The sequence below is a fragment of the Miscanthus floridulus genome, chromosome 13, assembly GCF_019320115.1.
Source record: "Miscanthus floridulus cultivar M001 chromosome 13, ASM1932011v1, whole genome shotgun sequence".
NCBI lineage: Eukaryota > Viridiplantae > Streptophyta > Magnoliopsida > Poales > Poaceae > Miscanthus > Miscanthus floridulus.
Window position 1 is genome coordinate 90255035 of NC_089592.1, and position 22320 is coordinate 90277354.

General features: G+C 42.0%; 1 protein-coding gene across 1 annotated transcript; it reads left to right on the top strand.

The window, feature by feature from the left end:
• The first annotated feature begins 19371 nt into the window (after nucleotides 1–19371).
• On the top strand, nucleotides 19372–20591 carry LOC136500821 (transcription factor MYB93-like). The gene is made up of 2 exons (XM_066496271.1): nucleotides 19372–19504; nucleotides 19632–20591. The coding sequence occupies exons 1-2, from the start codon at nucleotides 19372–19374 to the stop codon at nucleotides 20543–20545; spliced, it is 1047 nt and encodes a 348-aa protein (XP_066352368.1). The 3' UTR covers nucleotides 20546–20591.
• The last annotated feature ends 1729 nt before the right edge of the window (nucleotides 20592–22320 follow it).

Sequence of the window (22320 nt, forward strand, 5' to 3'; positions counted from 1 at the left end):
CGTGCTCAAGATGGCTATGCTCAAGTATAAAGATCAATATCAACATGTTGGCAACCTCACTTGATGAAGATTAAAAGAGAAGGCATCAATTCAAAAGAAATCAACTTAAGTGGTATAAATTCATTTTTTATTTGATCTTGAGTTTAGTAGGTATGCCGTACTATTAAGAGGGATGCATCATGTTGATAGATAATTAATCATAAGTGCTCATGTCAACCCATGTAAGTTTTGAGTATTTGAAAGACAAAAGAGCTAACCTGTTTTTGCTGGTCTAGCCGGTATTGATACCGGACGTGTCTGGTATTTGCCCAGCAATGGTAAAGTTCTTGTTCTCAGGTTGGTTCGTCGGGAGTTTTGACGGTCAGGAGTTCTGACGTCTCATGCTTAACTGACTTAGAGTGTTCACTGTCCTGGTCATACCAGACGTGTCCGGTATGAATGGCCAGAAGCCAACGACTAGTTTTCAAATGCCTTGAGGGTCGGGAGTTCCGACGTGATTCAAGAGTTCCGACGGTCGAGAGTTCCGGCATGCGTTGGGAGTTCCGACACCTCACATACATTAACTCAGTTACCATGGTTTTCAAATGTGCTGAGGGTTGGGAGTTCCGACGTAAGTCGAGAGTTCCGATGGTCGGAAGTTCTGACATTCATCGGGAGTTCCAATGCCTCACAACGTTACTGTAACTTAGTTACCGTTGGCGCAGTGTAAGTCATACCGTGTCTGGTATGGCAACAGCTATAAAACAACTAGTTTTTCCAAGGGGCTATAAATTCCCCCAAGCCTCCATCTTTGGATGCTGCTGATTCTGCTGGTTGCAATACATGTTTTGAGCCTTGCCAACTCTCTCAAACCCTCTCTTAGTGAGTGTGTGATCCAAATTACAAAATTCATTTGTGGGTTAAGAGAGAATTTGAAAAGAGAGCAAGCCACCACTTGAACACTTGTGCATATTGTCAATCTCATGATTTGTATTTGTTACTCTTGGACTCTTCGGTCCTAGACGGTTAGGCGTCGCTGAAGAGCACCTGAGAGATTGTGGTGTGCCTCGAAAAGTTTATAACGGTCGATTTCACCACCTCGGAATCAACTAGTGGAAGGAGGAAAGGGAGTTGGAAAAGACTCTGGCTAGAGTGACCTTTGTGGTACCCTCTAGGGCTGACCTTCGCTGGGTTGCCTGCAGCCCCCTCAACGAAGAGTAGGACTCGAACGAGTCCAAGCTTTGGTAAAACAAATATCGTGTCTCAATTCACATTTCATTAGATATTTGTGTTGCTCTAACTCTTGTGTAGGTTCTCTATGTTTATTGTTATCTCTAGTAGGTACCTGCAGTTTGGTTTGAATATAAAAATCGAAAGGAGCAAGTTTGGGGTTGTTCTGCAGAAACCGTGCATACCGGACACGTCTAGTATACATATCGGACACGTCCGGTATTTCCTACCTGGATAAAATATATTTGTTCTCTGTTCTAACTTTGTGTTGCAGGGTTGTAACTTCTATATATATTCTTTATATCCTGTATACTCTGTGTCTAACTTGTGAGGAGTGGTATTACTTTTTTTTGGAGTTTTCATTTTGGAAACTCCCTTTACTAATCATTTCCGCATTTAAAGGTGTTAATTATTAGAAACGCCTATTCACCGCCCCTCTAGGCGGCATCCTAGGTCCTTTCAATTGGTATTAGAGCGAGGTTCTCACCTAAAGCTTCACCACCGTGAGAAAAGGATGTCGACGCCTATCGAGTTGGAGCCGGTGCTTCTCCAAAATGATGGTTCAAACTTTCGACCTTGGTCAATTCATGTACTTAATGCTTTTAGAGACATTAGTCCTCTTGTTGAGCATATTGTGGATGCAAGCATACCTCTTCCTATAGTTGATTGGAGCAACTATAAAAATTTATCAAAAGAGGAAGAGATATGTGTGCAACTCAATGCTCAAGCTATTAATGTCATTTTGAGTACATTAAGTGTAGAGGTTCAAGATGAGACAATCTTTAATGGACAACCACCTCTAGAGAGTGCCCATCTCATTTGGACTAGGCTTGTTGAGTTATATAGAAAATCCAAATGTGATGATGGACTTGAGATCGAGTCAATGGAAAATTTGTCCATTGTGTCTTCATGCAGCGAAGAAGCCTCACAAGACCTCAAGAATGCCGAGCCGAAGTAAGAAGTGCAAGCAGCGCATGACCTGCTGTCTGCCTGCACATACCGAACATGTCCAGTATGCCTACTGGACATGCCCGGTATGGCCATGGCAGTAGGACAGTAGGCTATCTGTGATGATGATGCTAAAGCCCAGTGGCGACCAAGTGATGAGTCAACCTTAGTATCTCATGATACTTATCACTTGTGTCTCATGGCCAAGAAAAGCAAGAAGAAGAGTAACAAGAAAGCACAAGTGGATGATCAAGATAAGAGTGATGTTGAAGTTGAAGACAACTACAACCTTGATCATCTCAACCGCAAGGACAAGTTCATCATCATGAAGATAGTTGAAAAGAATGATGAGCTTGAAGAAGAGATTGAGAAGCAAGAGCAATCACTTCAAAAGCAAGAATTATTTCTCATCTCTAAGATGGAAGAACTAAAAGCTCTAAGTGAAAGATATGAAAAATTGTCAATTGAGCATGCTTTAGTTACTAACTCCTCTTCTAGTGTTTCACAACTAGAGAAGGAAAACTTTGAGCTCAAGGCAAGGCTAGATGAACTATCAAGCAAGTATAATGTGCTACAAGCAAACTATGTTCATCTAAAGTGCTCTCATGAGGAAGTAGTAGAATCAAGCATCATGCTTGAGGTAGCCCATGAGGTTGTGATCACATCGGTAAAATTTTCTCAACCTCTTACACATTCACTCACTAGTACACCATCTCAATTAAATATTTCTTGTACTAATGAGTGTGCTCCTCAAGCAAGCCAATCTTCGATTAAGCTAAATCTTATAGAAAACATAGAGCTAAAAGAAGAGGTGAAAAGGATAAAGAAAGATGTGATTTGGTTGAAGGGTAAGGAGAAAGCACAACCTTCTCAAGATAACCATGATAACATGGTGAAGAAGCTTGAGAAGGGTTCAAACCTTGCTTCCTCCAAAGCCCAACAAAAGAATCACATTTCAAGCAAGACCAACATAACCAAGAGCAAGAAACATGGAAAAAGGTTATGCTACGGTTGTGAATTATATGGACATGAGTGGGCTATGTGTCCACACAAGAGTTGGGCCAACAAGTGTGAAGCGGCCGAACAAAAGGCCTCAAACAAGCTGGCCAACCAAAAGAAAAGTGATGGACAAAGCGCTTGTCTCATGAGCAAGAATTTGGTGCATCCTACCAAGAAATGCCCAATGTACAAAGAGGCAAGAAAAGAAGCCCAAGTTACAACAAGAAGATGCTATGGATGCAATGAGATGGGCCACAAGGTTGATAGATGTCCATACAAGCAAAACAAGCATAGAGCAAACAAAGGCCGCATATGCTATGCTTGTAGAAGAAAGGGGCATCTAAGCTATGAATGCCCAAATGGTATCACTCCTAAGCCGAACATATTTGTTTATAATGATATGCTTAGAAAGACCACAAATGGAGTTAGGACTAGCAAAGTGATATGTTCATCACAAACTAGTACTAAAGCCATTTGGGTGCCTAAGCATTTTTTGACTAACTCAAAAGGACCCAACAAGAGTTGGGTACCAAAGTGTGCTTAGGTTAATGATGTAGGTACTTGGTGATGAGATGAAGACTTCGGGGTGGTTGAGCAAGTAAATTAAAAATATTCACTCAATCTATCAACCAATTCTTATCATAATCTCTTATATGGTTGACCCAAAGATAATGTAATGAATATATCATCTAGTTCATCCTCACCATTGGTAACAAGTACCTAAACCTTATAGGATAGCCACTTTGTTCGTTTTGTGCTAAATAGTTCACTAATAGGAATATTTGTGAAATATTGAAAGTGGCTAATTAGATTCAATTGAAAAGTATTTTATTTTGCCATATGATGCTTTTAATGGCTCTCTAGTAGAGTAATTTATTTGTTGAGATGCTGGGCATAAAATAAATACTATAGCTAAAACAAAGAATCACAAGCAGCAGGTTATTTGTTTCTGTCCTGCACCTATCGGACGTGTCCGGTATTACTACCAGACATGTCTAGTATGGCCAGGGACAGAGAGGAAATGTTTCTGTTCTACGTATTCCGGATGTGTCTGGCATACCTACCGGACATGTCCGGTATTGCAGGAACCAGAACACTAATTAGATTGCAACTAAGTCTTTGATCCATATATTTTCATATATCCTTAATTTACTCACAAGCTTGTGATTTACCAAATCCTAATGCATTTCCTTTGGATGAAAAATTGATTTCGTATCTAGCATGATTATTTGGCAATTAAGGTCAACATAAAGATTATCATGCTATGTATCTTCTTAGTGGTATTCTTGTGGGCTAAGGCAAAGGTATGTATTTACATACATGCATTGTAAGTGCATCTAAGGCCCTTTATATGTTAGAATGTGCATTTGTGCTACTTAGGAGAGATGTTTTTCAAAATCCATAACTAGCATGTGTAGGTGGTGTGAATTTGAAAAACTATTTGAATCTTGCTCTTTGTGACCTAGCCTTGTCATGTGATAATTATAGCTCACCATGATTGTTTGATTGGCTAATTACATAAGACATGACTTTCTTAAGTCCACAATCTACTATGTCTCACAATATCTCTCTCATGTAATCAAAATCTATATGCCAAATATTTGGAAAAGAGAAGTGTTACTCATGGCATTTGGATAAGAAAAGTAATTACACCTTATTTGGATCAAGGACATACATGTTTTAGATCAAGAAATAATGGAGAAGGGGATTGGAATTAAGTGAATGAAATTTGGAACAAGAACAGCCAGCCCGCAAATACCGGACGTGTCTGGTACGTGTCTGGTATGAGCGGGGTTATAAAAAGCTCGTACCCCTTTGGCCTTGGTCCTCTCTCTCTTTTCTCTCCTCCAAGCCGATGCCACCACCGCTATTCCACTTTCTGTGGTGATTTCATTTTTCCACCGTGAAAAGGAAGAGAGGGAGATTGGATCGGAGGAGATTTGCATCAAGATCGAAGGCTCCGGGACTTGGATTTCCAATCGAATCTTCATTCACTCTCTCAAGATACCCTAATCCTAGACCTCATCCAATCTAAGCGGTTAGGGCATGATTTTAAAATCCCTTCGGTAGAGATGCTACATTATCTGTCTAGAAGCAATGCCCAGAGTTTGGATTGGATTGGTTTAAGAATGAGCGAAGGACCCTGGTTAGGGTTGCTATCTGCTCATACCGAGCGTGTCTAGTATGGGACAATAGAGCAGGTTTTGCTCTCTTGTTTCAATCTTCTCAGTGGTTGATTCATAGGACTAAGTTTAATTGTCTATTGTGTTTTGTGAACCTTGTGACCTAGTTTGGTTGAGGTGATTGCAAAGCATAGAATAATTATTGTTATTTCTATATTTCAACTAAAATAAGCTATCATTTGGGCAAGTATCTAAAATTCCTTGCATATCTATGGATACAGGACAGTAGCCATAAGTGGAAGATAGGAGCCTAGGTCCAAGCATAGGCATGATCCAGCTTTGGAGAAATACAAGAAGGCAAGATAGGATTTGCATCCTAGATTCAGTCCGCAGGAGCAGGGCAGTAGCAGGAGACCCTCTAGATCCACTAGGGGCGCTCCACAGTACAAAGAGGGTGGTGATGGTGATAGCAGCCCCTCTTCTGATGATGAAACTAAGAACTATAGACTTGAGCATAGGAAAAGGAAGAGCACTGACAGAGACTCAGATAGAGAGTCAGATGATGGTGATAGCTCTGAGGAGATAGATAAGGAACAACAGGCACCTCTAGTGCACCACCCAGGTCAGGGCATGAACTATGGCCTTCTTGAAGTACATGCTCCTATTTTACCCAACTATGTTGTCGGAGTCAACTATGAAGGAAAGGGTATGACTATGAGAGCAAGAGATCAGAGGAGGATAGATCCCAGAGAAATATGCAAGCATCATCACCATCCTTCACAATATGGAGGACTTGAGCACTATGACCCCGGCCATAGTCATTGGCAAGATAGTGACATTTAAAATGTCACGGAAAATGGGTCATGAAGAAGCCTCTTCATCAAGCAAAGGCAAAGCTCTCGCTTTTAGTGAGCACAAGAAGATGAAGGGCAAGCAAGTTGAGACAAGCTCAAGCTCCTTAAGTGAAGAAGAAGAAGAAGAAGAAGCTTGATGAAGGATAAATCGTGGTTTGCTATGTATGCCACAAGGAAGGCCACAAGTCCTATGAGTGCAAGGTGAAGAATGGGGGAGGAGCTAAGAAGAAAGAGAAAAACAAAAAGGAAACAAGCAAGCTCTCCAACACCAACACCAACAGGGTGGACAAAAAGGCCTCCACACCTTATCTCTTGAAGAAGAAGAAAAATAACAAGGTGGTGCCATCAAGGTGAACAAGAAAGCCAACAATGGGGTCAAACGTTTTTGGGTGCCAAAGGAAATCATTTCAAATATTAAGAGTACCAAGAAGGTTTGGATCCCGAAAAGAAAGTGAGAAGTCTGATGGACTTCGGGGAATTTGGAGACTTGGTGAAGTATGGGTGCATTTCATGGGGTGCATCATTATAGACAAAGTAATTGCCAAGTGTGTTAGTGAATACAATGGACCCAAATTCCCCTTCCCATGTTAGGTAACTAGATTTAATTTCTTGAAATTTCAATCAGCATCTAGTTCCTTATAACACCCCTGGTGTTACGATCTTGTTTAGCACCGTGATTTAGGCCTAAGTAAAAATTTTCATAAATAAGTTCATCGAAGTTAAAATTTTAAAAACCAGCTTTTCGTATCAACGGTAAAAATTGGAAATTATATTTTAAAGCATTGTTTGTGGTGATTTGTTTTACGTGAAATAATTATATAACACCCTAATATTTTGTTCCATGGCTTGGTATGGAGTATGAGCTATCGCGTGAAATGTCTACTAATGGAAGTTGATAGGATTTAGAGTTGCCGATGATGTATCACTGTTCACATCCGCGTCGAGTCATTTCACGCGTAGGCAGGCGACCAGCAGAGCCACGCGAGGCCCATACGTTTAGCTATTGCTTGATCTCTCGTATCCATGCTCTGGCGCGTGTTATTAAGGTGAAGCCATGCCACTGTTGTCCTTGTCTCACTGTCGTTCTGGACGCTTGAGTATGGTGGTGTGTCCCTCCCCTGCTCTGAATAAATCTAGCATCCGAATTATTAACGTTGCATCGCGTTGTCGGACCACGTTGCCATGTACGCGGACTCGCTAGATATCACCGATGGAACGATACCGCAGTCTGCCTTTGTCGTCCCGTCGATCTACAAAGCCGTCAAAGCACGCCGCACTGTCCTGGCGTTATTGAAGTTGGCTGGGTCACTCACATTGTTTTCTTCCTTCTTTTCTATTTCTACTGTCTCGGCCTTATCTTGCCTGGCTCTGTGGTCTGTCCTTGCTTGTCCTTGTCCCAGTTCTTCCCCCGTCACCGTGTATGTGGGTTTGTTGCCATCACCAACATGTCTGTGCCAGGTCATCTCCGTGAGGCTGCTGCTGCCTCTGTTTGTCTGCCAAGTTCGGCTGAACCATGTGATGTTGCCCCCTTCTTTTTTTCTATTTCTGCTGCCGTGTCCGTCGGTCACTCCTTGCTTCCTTTGCCTCCCTCTGCTTGCCCGCGTGCGTCTTCATCCTGCTCCCCACGCCACCACCCAGGACCGCGCCGAGCTCAGCACCTTGTCGCCCTCCTAGGAGCTTGGCCCTTGCGAGGGATTCCTTGCGAGGGGCTCCAACGACGGCTTAGGGAAAACTTGCGCGCTTCTTGATACCTCGGTAAAAATACCGGAGTCATCGATAGGAGTTTGCATATCTCTACCTTACTCTTTAGCTTTTGCATTTACATTGTTTGCATAACTCCTTTTGCAGTAGAGATAGCAACACGCTAGCAAAACCGTAGTTGCATATTTAGATAGTTTATCTTTTGCATATGTTTTGCTAAGAATAGAAAAAGAGGCCATAGTTTAGAGTTAGACTTTTAAGTTGCCTAATTCACCCCCCCTCTTAGGCGTCATGGTCCCTTTCATACTCCACTACTAGCAAGGCTTATAGAGTTTGGAATTTAGCTAGTGGTACTTTTGAAGAGGTTCATGATGTGGAATTTGATGAAACCAATAGTTCCCAAGAGGAAGATGAGAATCTAAATGATTTGAGAGGCACTCAATTGGCCAATGCAATGAAGAATATGGACATTGGTGATATAAGGCCTAGAGAGGTGATTGATGTTGAAGATGACAAGAATCAACTGCTCTCTAACCAATGTTTTCCTAAACGGTAAACGATCTTTACACGGCCGTCCTTCGTTTAACGTTTAGGCTGTTTACACTGTGTTTAAACGAAGTTAAACAGTCTAAACGGTTTTGTACTTTAAAAAAATGCATATAATTATATATGTGCATGTAAAAAATTAAGTATTCTAGCATTTATATATATTTATCCAAGTAAAAATCAATTATTTTGGTATGTATATATATTTATGCATGTGAAAAGAACCAAATATAGATATTTATGCATGTAACATATCAAGTGTACACTTTTATAAATAAAATAAAATTAAGTATACAAATTTATCCATACAAAATTGAACTAGATTTACCTCGTGTTCGCCTAAACAGCCATTTAAACAACTATTTAGCCCGTTTAATACCGTTTAGGGCGTTTAGACCATTTTCCCGTTTTTTGACTGTTTAAATGGTCAACTGTTTAATTTCCGTTTACCCCCTAAACAAAACAGTTTACCACCATTTACCATTTAGTGGTCGTTTAATCGGCCATTTAGGCCGTTTAGGCGAACACTGTCTCTAACTCAAATGTGCAAGCTAATGGTTCCCATGATCATGATCAAGCAAGTGCTAGTGATGACAAAGTGCAAGATCAACAACAAGTGGCTAGTACATCATCTCAACCAAATAATCAATTAAATGCAAGCAATCAATGTGTAAGAGATCATCCATTGGACTCTATAATTGGTGATATCTCTAGAGGTGTGCAAACAAGATCAAGATTGGTATCATTTTGTGAACACTTCTTATTTATCTCATCTATTGAAACAAAGAAGATAGATGAAGCTTTGAAGGATGTTGATTAGGTAAATGCTATGCATGAAGAGCTAAACAACTTCATAAGAAATCAAGTATGAGAGTTATTTGAGAGACCTAAGGATCATAATGTGATTGGAACAAAATGGGTCTTCTAGAACAAGCAAGATCAAGATGGGATAGTTGTAAGGAACAAAGCAAAATTAGTGGCTCAAGGTTACACTCAAGTTGAAGGTCTTGACTTTGAAGAAATATATGCCCCGGTTGCAAGATTGGAAGCAATTAGGATCTTGTTAGCCTATGCTTGTGCCCTTGACATCAAGTTATACCAAATGGATGTGAAGAGTGTATTTCTCAATGGGTACATCAATGAGCTTGTGTATGTTGAGCAACCTCCTGGTTTTGAAGATAAGAAGAAGCCCAACCATGTCTACATGTTGTAAAAGGCTTTGTATGGATTGAAACAAGCACCTAGACCATGGTATGAGAGATTGAGAAATTTCTTGCTCTCTAAAGGGTTCAAGATAGGTAAGGTTGACACCACTCCCTTCACCAAGAAGCTAGGCAATGACTTATTTGTGTTATAAATCTATGTTGATAATATCATATTTGGATCAACCAATCAAGATCTTTGTGAGGAGTTTGGAAAGATGATGGCAAGTGAGTTTGAGATGTCCATGATTGGAGAGCTTAGTTACTTCCTTGGTCTTTAACTTAAGCAAATGAAGAATGACACATTTGTAAGTCAAGGCAAGTACATCAAAGACATGCTCAAGAGGTTTGGCATGGATGAAAGCAAAGCTATTAGTACACCAATGGGGACAAATGGAAACTTGGATAGTGATGCTAGTGGCAACATGGTGGATCAAAAGATGTATCGGTCTATGATTGAAGCCTACTCTATGTGACCGCATCAAGACTAGATGTAATGTTTAGTGTATGCATGTGTGCTAGATTTCAAGCCTCGCCAAGAGAGAGTCATTTGAAAGCAACAAAGAGAATATTGAGGTAATTAAAGCATACATAAAATGTTGGATTGTGGTATCCCAAAGGAGCAAGATTTGAGTTGATTGGATATTCGGACTCTGATTATGTGGGATGCAAAGTTGAGAGAAAGAGCACATCAGGCACATGTCAACTATTGGGAAGATTACTTGTGTCTTGGTCATCAAAGAAGCAAAATAGTGTAGCACTTTCAACCTCCGAAGCGGAGTACATTTCGGCCGGTAGTTGTTGTCCACAATTACTATGGATGAAGGCTACTTTGAGTGATTTTAGAATCAAGTTCAAACAAGTGCCATTGCTTTGTGACAATGAGAGTGTCGTGAAGCTCACCAACAACCCGGTTCAACATTCAAGAACAAAGCACATAAATGTTCGCCATCATTTTATAAGAGATCACCAATAAAAGGGAGGTATTTGTATTGAGAGTGTGGGCACCGATGATCAACTTGCCGATATCTTCATCAACCCGCATGATGAGAAGAGATTTTGTAAGCTAAGGAATGAATTGAACATACTTGACTTCTCCAATATGTGTTGATGCACCCCCATTATATGACATGCCTCTCCTTCGAGCAAAACAAGGTAAAGTTGATTGACATGTCATTCATCAATTGCTAAGGACTTGTTTAGTGCATCAAGTCACTCCTCATGATTAAATAGGCTCATTCATGAAAATCAAATGAATTTGATGATTGTATGGTACCACTATTGCTTGTATGCTTGAAATGATCTAGTGGTAGCATATAACATGTTTGTGGGATTGTGAACCTAATATTTGATCTAGAAAATGAGCTATAAGTGTTTAACTCAACATGGTACATGATAACCCTTATTTGGAGGTATGAAGAAGCTTGCCCTTAGATCAAACCGAGTTAAATATCTTTTGCAAGTGCTCTAGATTGAACCAAATTGGAAGATGGTCCTCACTTATCATGGTTTCACACAACTTATCTAAAAAAATAAGCTCATCTTTTTGTGGTCATTGATGACAAAGGGGGATAAGTAATTCCCAAAGGTAAGCAAAAGGGGGAGAGAAATCAAAGATAGTAAGATAGGTGAAAGGAAGGGGATCAATTAAGACGGGGAGTGTATGCTAGATCATAAAATGAAAAACTAGCATGCATAGGAAAGCTAGACACTTGAATTATTCTTACAAGTAGTACTAGAACCTTGCTTATAATTTTGATCTCACGAGGTATCTAGTTCTTTGTTGTTCTTTAAGTGGTATCTAGAAAATCATGGTGCTAAGGATGGTGTTCAAATGGCAACTCTGATTTGTATCACACTTTAAAGGTCCATCCTTTACATCTTAGCATCATTTGGTAGCTATTACTCTCTAGAACTTTCTATCAATGCATATGTGCAAGCTTTCAAATCCAAACTCTTAGCACAAATGTAGGGGGAGCTAATACTACCAATTTCGGTTGATGAAACTTGTCCATAATCTTTACACATGGTAATATGCTTGGGAAAGTGACTTGAATCCAAAAAGAATTTATTGCATATCTTTGTGAAAAGGTTGTCATCAATTACCAAAAACGGGGAGATTGAAAGCCCTAGTTTGGTTTTGGCTAATTGATGAAACCTAAGTACTAACCCTTGTCATGAGTGTCATGTGAGCAAGGTTGGTACATTCCAAGTGATGGAGCATGGTGATGAAGTCCATGGAGATGGAGATGGAGATGGACATGTGTTGAAGATGATCATGGTGGATGATGATGACCAAAAGGTGATCAAGTGCTCAAATTGCAAAAGAAGAAAGAGAAAAACAAAAACCCTATGGAGATCAAGGCAAAGGTATTGCTTAGGGTTTTGGTTTTGGTGATCAAGACACTATAGAGAGTGTGATCACATTTAGGATTGATAGCCGTACTATAAAGAGGGGAATTCTTTGGCTAAATGGTTTATCGTGTGCCACTAGGTGGCATGATTCTTGCATATGCATTAGGGACCTAGTGTGCTAACATTTAACCCTTGAAAAATGCTTGCGAAAATGCTAACACACATGCACACAAGTTGTACACTTTGTGGTTAGCTACTTGGAAGCAAGGATGAAAAGGTTGAGGACTTAGAAAAAGGAAAAGAGGAGAAAGTCTTCGACCGGACTCTGGCCTCGGGGTGACCGAACTCACCCCAGGCGTGTCCGATCAATTAGTGCAGAGGAGAAGCTATGCTCGGTGGCGACCAAACCCTACACTGTATTCATGACCGGACGCGTAGGGGTCATGTCAGGTCAAGTGTGATGTACGCTGGCGTCAGCACCTCGGGAGTGCGCTGCTAAGCAGTGAAGGGGCCGGACGTTGGGGCATGTCAGGTAAGCGTTGACCGAACACGTCCGGTCGGTAATTTCTAGCTCTAGAACCTTTCTATAAATGATCAGACGCCACCGTGTTGAGAGTCCGGGCACTAGAGCGTTGAGTCCGGTCATGACTTAACTGTTCACACATTTAGAAAATAGTCATTGAGATCCAGTGGCTGATATTTGAAAGGGCAACACATGGAGGCCATCCAGCGACTAGACGTTGAGGCATGCACGTCCGGTCATCTTGACCGGCACGTCCGGTCAGTGTGCAGAGCGCCCTCTCTTGACCCTAACAGCTCTATTTGTTTGAAGGGCTTTATAAATAGTGTTTGGTCAGCCCTAGGCTCACTCTCTTGGCATTTTGACATACTTGACATCCTTGTGAGCCTAAGCAAACACCTCTCACTCATCTCCATCATTGATTCATCATCATAGTGAGATCGGGAGTGATTCCAAGTGCATTTGCTTTAGTGATTGCATCTAGTGGCACTTGGGAATCGTTGTGGCTGTGAATTTCTTGTTTCTCTTGGTGGTTGCCACCACCTAGATGGCTTGGAGCAGCGGAGGAGCTTCGGCACATGTTGGTGATTGTTTGTGGCCGGCTCCGGTGATTGTGAGGGGTCTTGCACCTTCCCCGATGAAGAGCCACAAGGTAGCTCTAGTGAATTACTCATGTCATTGAGTAACCTCATTTTTGGGTAGGTTCTTACGGGCCTCTTGTGGTGGGCTAGGTGTGTGATACCTATTAGCCGTCGAACCACCAAGTGTTGGTCGACACAATGGGGACGTAGCGTACCGGCAAGCACGTGAACCTTGGGAGAAAATTGGTTGTCTCTTGCCTTTTGGTATTCTCCCAGTGATTGAATTGGTATTCATCTTGTGATTGGTTCACTCCTCTATGCGGCAGTATAATCACCCTACTCACTCATTTATATTCCCGCAAACTAGTTGTAGCAAGCTCTTTAGTATAACTAGAATTGAGAGCTTGCCTTGTAGTTAAAGTTCATCTAGTGGAACTCTTTAGTGTAGCAAGTTTGAGAGCTCTTAGTGAGTAGCAACATGGCTTCTTGTGTACATAGTGATCATAGTAACTAGAATTATTGGATAGGTGGCTTGCAACCCTTGTAGAGCTAGAGCAAGTTTGCATTTCGCTATTTGTCATACTAATCAAATTGCTCTAGTAATCTTGTAGATTTTAAATAGGCTATTCACCCCCCTCTAGCCATATTACGACCTTTCGAATGTGTAGAGTGGGCCTTAGCCGTCTTCCTGGGTCAGGGCGTTACAAATGGTAATCAGAGCCAATTCTCACGGTTTCACGGTTGCGTATGGTCTGGAAGCCTAGACAGGTTGTGCATTGCTCCTATGAGGGCATGACACTTGGGCTGAGAAACTGGAAATACGAACGCGGCCAAGAGAGTCGGTCCTGAACATTTGTCCTGCTAGGTAGCTTGGTTCAGCGTTCGACGAGGATGTCGAATTTCCTAAATGGGGGAGTATGTGAGACCAAGTGGAACGAGGCCCAATACTGTAGCACCAGCAGGTTGTGGGCTGGGCCGAGTTTATGTGGTACTGTTACGACTGAACTTTAGTACCACATCAAAAGTTGAAGAAGAACTGAACCAAGTCAAAAGCCTGGACCTGGGAGGCTGTTAACTCCGGATCAATCCTTTTGCACGAAGCGAGGACAAAAGCGCAAGAGAGTTAATTAGCAGGTGTAGTTTATTTAACGTGTAGAGTGGGCCTTAGCCACATTCTCAGGTTAGGGACACCCTGTCGCGGGCCACGAGATCCATAGAGATCTCTCGCACCTTGCCCTGGACGATCAACTAGGTGGTGTGGCTGCGGCGTTGGCCGGCGCCTGTGTCGCGTAGCGGGGCCGAGGAGTTGCCCGAGGACGGCACCGGGTCCCGTTGCCGCGAGCGGCGGTGAAGGCCGAGGAAACGCGGGGAGGAGACAAGCGCGTGGAACAAAGCGCCGGCGGACGCGGTTACGGAGGGGCAAGCGATGTCTTTTTCCAATCGGTACAGAGTTTAGCCATCAATATTTGGGTTAGATGGACTAGTGAACTAACAACTAGTTCAGGCTTGGACTAGTTGTTAACCCATCCACTAGTCTATCTGTTTGGATCCTCATATGCTAAACTTTAGCTAACTAGTTGTTAGTCCATGGGATCCAAACAAGCCCTTAATGGTAAAAGAAAATAGTGTCTTTGAATGTTAGAACCTAGGACCATGTAACACTTCTCTACCACTAAACTACACACTCATTTGCGAGTATATATAGATAGCTATCTTTTTTATCACCATTTTGTAATTTTGTATTGAATATTTCAATCCCTTAAATTGCATGCCAGAATATAGCTCTACTCACACATTTAACATTTCCAGTGCAAGGTCTAGGTACTTGTTGGTACCAAGAGAAGATTATTATCTGTGGATTTTTTTAGTTGTATACATATGCATTCTATTCATGCGGTTATCTTTCTCTTTTTTTAGCATATGTAAGTGAGTCTTTTTTTACGACATTGTATATTGTATAAATTTAGGGCCTGATTGGTAAGGCTCCTTACCAAACATTTTGTAGGAAGAACTGTTTTTCTATGAAAAACAGAGGAGCCGTTGTGGCTCCTCTAAAATGGCTCTGGCTCCTCCAAAAGAGGCCTGCCAAACACCCCCTCGATGTATCTAACTCCAGAATATCAAATTATTATTAGCCTCATTACGACCAGACTGAGCATATGCTACGAAAGTCTGAAACTTCCATACATGCATGTTAGAAGTAGAACTGAGTGCAAGCAGCCTGATGTAACGTCATGGATTATGTAGTATATGCATAAAGGCGAGTCTTCTCTCGATCATGCATTTTGTGAGATTAAGAAAGAGCATCATGCATGGAGTAGAACACACCTACAGCCTTTTATAATGAGCTCCAGAGATCTGCAAATCTTCCACGATCGAGCTGCAAACAACTTTCTGCATGCTGTGCCACTGTTCTTGATGTTACTTGTAACTTCTTACCTAGCACTAGCAGTACGTAGCAGGTGACGATGGTATGTAGCAGACTAGAGATAGAGAATACTACACCTACGTGCTTAACTAGGTCAAAGATTTACATATATGTCCAATATATAGCCTGAACACTTTTCACTCAAAAGAAATATATAGCCTGAACACGTACGTGTAGTAGCTGGTATGCTATACGCTATAAAAAACATGCATTTATATAAGTGGGGACTACTAGAATATGTAAGATGTACCTGGAAACATGTTGGTTAATTATATCAGCAGCTGTTAAATTAAATGTTCACATGACAAATATATTTGTTTGCAGCAACATGTCAATGCTTTAGCCTTTTTAATTAAGCCCATGAGGTCTCTACGATATATGCTGCCGTATATACGGGTCTCTACACTGGGTGGCAGCATGACGTACGTATATATAGCGAGTTCCTGACAAGTGTGCCGTATAATCTTCGACTCTTGTCTACAGATAACAACAGACAATATATATGTATAGGGCTGTTTAATTTACATCGTGTACTAGATAGCTACGGACTTTGTGAATGCTGTTTTCCTGAACATTGTCTAGTGACAGTGGTACATATATATACGTGATGTTATTTTTATTAATTTTTTGGTCAACAGATATACAAGGACCCCTTTGTACGGACAAGTTGCATGGTTGTCTGACTTTCAAATGTACTGTTCATCAGGTCTCCGTGGCCGATGCTTAATCATAAGCATTGACATTATGCTATTAATCCTAGTTAGTTGAGCGACTAGGCATCTGTAATCTCTGAGCAAAAAAAAAATGCACTTCCCCTTAATAGCCAGGGCTAGGTTACTAATTAGGCTGACAAATGCATGGTTTGCTTTTAAGGGCATATTTGGCACAACTTAGTTTCAGCTGGGCTAAATCCGGCCGGAGGAACTCAACCAAATATTTTTTAACATAGAAATAATTATATACTAATTCCATAAATTAATTATTTAAAATAGACTAGGGGGATGGGAGCTAAAAAAAATGTAGCTTCTTTTTATTCACTCTATGCATAAAATGACTTTTACATAGAGTTTATCCTAAAGAATCACTTTTAGCAACAGAATCATTTCTTAAAGAGATTTAGGAGCTCTGCCAAATAGGCCCTTAAGTTGGCATTAGGTAATCACACTGGGTCAACAAGATTTAGAGCATTACAAGGCATGTTTGGACTGTTGGATGGTAGTGGGAGTAAGCTGCATGGAAGAGTAGAAAGTGTGTAGGACCAGATGTCAGAACTAAAGAGGATTCTTCTTCTCTCTAACTGAAACTTCAGTTATTACAGATCTATTGAAAAAGAATATAGTATATATTATTAAACCAACAATAATATAATGTGTCATGTTTCAAAAAAAAATCAACAATGTGTCGGGAAAGAGACTTGTGGATGCGAGAAGATCAAAAGATGCAACAAAAGGAAGTCGTCAATTGAGGGCACCTTTAGGCTTTAGGGGTTAGGGAGGGTGGGACAGGTGATCCGAAGAAAACCATCTTAATTATGTGTGTTTTGCGTACATGCATGGGCGTCCAACCAAAGCATTTCATATGCATGCATGGAGAGGCCGGTGAAAATGCATGTTTGGATTTGACGGGAGCTGCTCGCTGGCTGCTGACCTTGGAAATAGTCAGTAGTGTATCGTCCGTCCACCTCCATACAGCTCTCTCATACCAAGCAAGACGAAGACAGCCCAAGAAAGCCGTTTAGTTGTTCCTTCACCTTGACTCAAAGCCAACCAGCATCCCAGCTGAGAGCACAAAGTCCAAGGCGCTACGTGACAACTATGCATGAACTCAGCCAATCATTTTATTTTATTATTGTATAATTGTGTGTGTGCTATTATTCTACTGGGTCTGTGTGTAGAATGCGAATTTGTCATCTACTAGTATTGCACCACCTAACCAGTAGTACCAGTACCATGCACACGCAATTGCTTCTGAATTCTGGCAGTTTCATACACACATAAATAAGCATGCGCGTATATTTCCCTAAGTTACTACAAAATAAATTAATTTTATGAGTTGTTCCAAGTTAAGCTTTCTTAATTAAGTTTGGTTGTTTTATACTCATCCCTCCGTTCCAAATTATAAGACGTTTTGACTTTCTTAGATACATTGATTTTTCTATATATCTAGATATAATGGATGTCTAAGTTCATAACAAAAGTCAAAACATCTTATAATTTAGAATTGAGAGAGGGTAGAAAATAGCACCAGTATTTATTTATGATACCAAATTATAATGATTAGATGCACTATAAAATAATATTTCATTAGTATACACTATAAAATAATTATATATACTATGAAATGTAATCATAGTATATTTATATCCAGTGTCATAGATGTTGCTACCCTTCGCTATAAAGATAGTCAAAGTCAAAAATAATTTGACTTACGGCAACTCTATAAGTTGATTTGTTGATGGACACAGGAAGTATGCCATACCTATCTAGGAGTTCCAATAATCATAGCATTTTATTGTATTATGTTTAAATAAGACATCCTTCAAATTATATCGCTTCGAATTTGGAGCATGGTGGTCAGTCAATGGCAAACTGTGGTTGTGAGATCTGAGGTTTGGTTTGAGGCTTCCCTTTTTGTCACCGGGTAGAGGGAGAGGTTTGGTATTATTGGGGTTAGCTTGAGGGTTCCCTTCGTCACAGGGACTTAGGGAGATTATGGAAAAAGGATGTAGACTCTACAGGGCTACGAGGTGGTCATAGCCTCATAGGATTGAGTGGTGAGGCCATGGAGAATTGCTGGCAATGGAACTCGGCGGATCGCCGATGAACCGCCGCTTGGATACGGGAGCTCGAGATGAAGTGGTTAGCAGCATGGACAACGATGGTGGACCTGACAATGTGTATGCAATCAAGGTTATTTTTCTCGACTTGGTATGTGTGTTTATTTTTCCTAAATTTATTCTACAATTTAACTCGTCGATGACGAATAGTATAGTGACCTTGTCATTCTCAACATATGTTAGTTCAATCTCTCGAAACTGGGCGTTCGTCAGAAGCACGTCGTTTGTATGTTTAAACCCTTCTTCTTAATTATATTGACGCGCAAATCTTTTGCGTATTCGATGAAAAAAAAACGGAAGTTACCCGAGAAAACACATGATTTAAGCCAACTGACCTATATAGCGCCGCCCATAGAAAAAGTGTACTTTTGAGATGATCAATTATAACTAAACAGTTTGTTGTTGCAGAGAGGCAGGTGCCAATGAACCTAGGCTTACTTGTTTCATTGGAGCAAGTGAGAATTCTGTGTACTATCATTATAAGCTCGGTTGTAGAGTACTAGTATAGGTATAGGTATAGGTATAGCAGAAGGGCATAGAAGCTTCTTGCTTGTGTATGTATTATGGACACAACTACTATACTACTACTAGCTGTACTCTTTCTGCCTGTACTTGCTCATAACTGTCTGGATTTTGGAGCGAAGTCAGCATGAACAAGTAGAGCTATAGGTAATCATATTACATTATATAGCCCTCACTAGCAGTTTCTTTCAGCACGGCAAGAACCATGCTATACTCTAGCTGACACTAGCCTCTTGCGTGCGTAGACTGACAAGCAAGTCTCATCTCTCTCTGTCTCTCTTGTGCACATACACAAACGGTCACAGGACACACCTCAGCACGCATGGTGAAGGCAAGGCAAACCCATGACGAGACACGCAGGCCACGCGTACACAGCTAGATAGATAGAGCTAGCTAGGGAACAAAGGTCGCTGCAGGCACCAGCAGCAGCAGCAGCCAGGCAGTATATAAGCAGGCTCGAGGCCAAGCATTCGCCGCTCGGGTGGCGTGCTGCTGGTGTCCGGACTCCGGCGTGCAATTAGTTGCATCGGTTGCCGGCCGGTCAGCCATGGGGAGGTCTCCTTGCTGCGACGAGAATGGCCTGAAGAAGGGCCCCTGGACTCAAGAGGAAGATGAGAAGCTGCTGCATTACATCCAGAAGAACGGCCATGGCAGCTGGAGGGCCCTACCGAGGCTGGCTGGTACATGAATTCGAATTCCCTTCTCCATCATATCGTCTAGCTCTCATATCAATCAGATGATCATATAGAGCTAGCGATTGAGCTGAACAATGATCCTGCTGCTATACCCTGATGGCATGGCATGCAGGTCTGAACCGGTGCGGCAAGAGCTGCCGGCTGCGGTGGACCAACTACCTGCGGCCGGACATCAAGCGGGGCAAGTTCTCGCAGGAGGAGGAGCAGACCATCCTCCACCTGCACTCCGTCCTGGGCAACAAGTGGTCCGCCATCGCCACGCACCTCCCCGGCCGCACCGACAACGAGATCAAGAACTTCTGGAACACGCACCTCAAGAAGCGCCTCATCCAGATGGGCTTCGACCCCATGACGCACCGCCCGCGCACCGACTTCTTCGCCGCGCTCCCGCAGCTCATCGCGCTCGCCGCGCTCCGCGAACAGCTCGGCGGTACCGCCGTCGCCGATCAGTCATCCGGCGCCGGCGCCGCCGGCGTGGCCATCGTCCAACAGGCCGCCAAGCTCCAGTACCTGCAGTCCCTCCTCCAGTCCGCGGCCACCACCATCGCAGCCGCCTCCTCCGCTCCGTCGTGCGACACCGAGGCGGCGGCGGCGGCTCTCGGTCTCGGCGCCATCTGCTCACCGCAACTGACGGCGCTTGACAGTTCTACTACCACTACTGCCCCGGTGTCGTCGTCCGTGGACAACGCCAGCGGCCAGCTATTACCATGCACGTTCCCGACTGAGGCGCCCGTCAGCAGTGAAGAAGATGAAGCCAAAAACCAGCAACAACAAACAGGCCTCAGCAGCTATGGCCTCAGCTGCCGCGCTGATGATGTCGTTGACGTGTTCGCGTGCCACGGTGGCAACTCATCGCTGCCGGCCCTGACCGACCTCTCCGACGCGGCCAGCAACCTGCCGGTGGACGGTTGCATCATGCGCAGCGCCACGGCGTCTTCCAGCTTCGGTGGCGGCTTCAGCTGCAGCCCGCTCCCTTGGCCGGAGTTGTTCTTCCCCGACGACCCTTTCATCACTGATTTCCTATGACATCACTGCGCATCACACTACATATTTGCTTGTGCAAGCACATCTTGTATACTATACTACATACGCTGATCTATATACGTATCTCCCTCTGAATTTTGTAAGCTTTGCGTACACACATACATATATGTATACATATACGTGCATGCCTTACATATATGGAGTACTGTGCTCCATATCATATTCTGATAGCATGACACATTAATTCAAACTTCAGAGTATATAGAATATGTATAAATATAAACACACACTCTGAATATATGCTAGCTAGCTCAGAGGCGAGGAGTGTCAAGTGTGCAAGTGAGTCGTTCATGCATGAGAATAATACACATATATACTGCAGTGTTTATATATTATAAATTTGTAATACTGATGGTATATGAAACAAAAATACCAAAAGGATCTTTCTCTGCATTTTCCAAGTTTATGTGAATGCATTGCATATTAGGGCCTTGTTTAGATTGCAAGTTTTTTCACTCTCTCTCCATCACATCAAATCTTTGGACACATGCATGGAGTATTAAATGTAGATAAAAAATAATTAATTACACAGTTTGATTGTAAATTACGAGACGAATCTTTTGAGCCTAGTTAGGCCATGATTGGACAATAATTGTCAAATACAAATGAAAGTGCCACAGTGCCAAATACTGATTCCTAACCTCAATCTAAACAAGGCCTAGCTGAATGTGTGTGTGTGTATATATATAGAACTACTACCTTGTAGCTGGCTACAAAATAACTTATTCTGTAGTCACTTTGAGTTATGATAATTTTAATTTACGAGATTATAGTAACTCCTTGCTAAGTGGTTTACTATACGCTATGGTAAATATCCCCATGTGTTATAGTAACCCAACTATCGTAAATACGTATTGACATTATCGTAAATTAGTATATAAAATTATCATAAATGAAGGTAGCTACAGAATAACTTATTTTATAGCTGGCTACTGAATATACTCTCTCTATATATATATATATATAGAGAGAGAGAGTATATATATATACTAATTTACGATAAGTTATTCTGTAGCCAGCTACAAAATAAGTTATTCTGTAGCCACCTCCATTTACCATAATTTTATATACTAATTTACGATAATGTCAATACGTATTTATGATAGTTGGGTTACTATAACACATGAAGATATTTACCATAACGTCGTAGTAAACCACTTAGTAAGGAGTTACTATAATCTCGTAAATTAACATAGAAATTATCGTAACTCAAAGTGGCTACAGAATAAGTTATTTTGTAGCTATATATATATCCATGCCTTACACCTTTATTTTTCTGAGCTTTAATAATTAGCATGATATTGACCAGAACAGTTGGAAAGTGTGTAGAGGTCGAGTAGTCTGCTGTCTTGGCCTTTTGTTGGCGACCAAACCTCCCCTAACACTGAGACTCCTCGCTAGCTCTCATGTCCTTCACAACATTGCTTTGTCATTGCGTGTCATGTCAAAAAAAAAAGAGGGGGGGGGGGGGGGGGGGGGGGGGGAAGGTGAGGGGGCCGGGGCTTTAAATTGGAAAAGAACCGTGCAAAGGAAATAAAATAAAATCCGTATTGTGATCGACCCTTGGCTTCTCCGTTTTTCCTGGCGAGCAGGTACGAGTTGATTCACTCACTGACGCTACAAGATCGATCGAGCAGGCTGCCGGCCGGCATCTTATATTATTACTGATGAAGAAACTTCACAGTTTCACACTGCCGGTAAGGCCGGGCCTCGGCGGCGACAGCGACGATGACTGAGGTACGGTGATCGTCGAGCAA

Bases quoted from the DNA above. Each gene is read 5' to 3' on its own strand.
- LOC136500821 (XM_066496271.1), top strand. From the start codon at position 19,372: ATGGGGAGGTCTCCTTGCTGCGACGAGAATGGCCTGAAGAAGGGCCCC. The intron at 19,505-19,631 runs GTACATGAATTC...CATGGCATGCAG, and splicing joins GGCCCTACCGAGGCTGGCTG to GTCTGAACCGGTGCGGCAAG.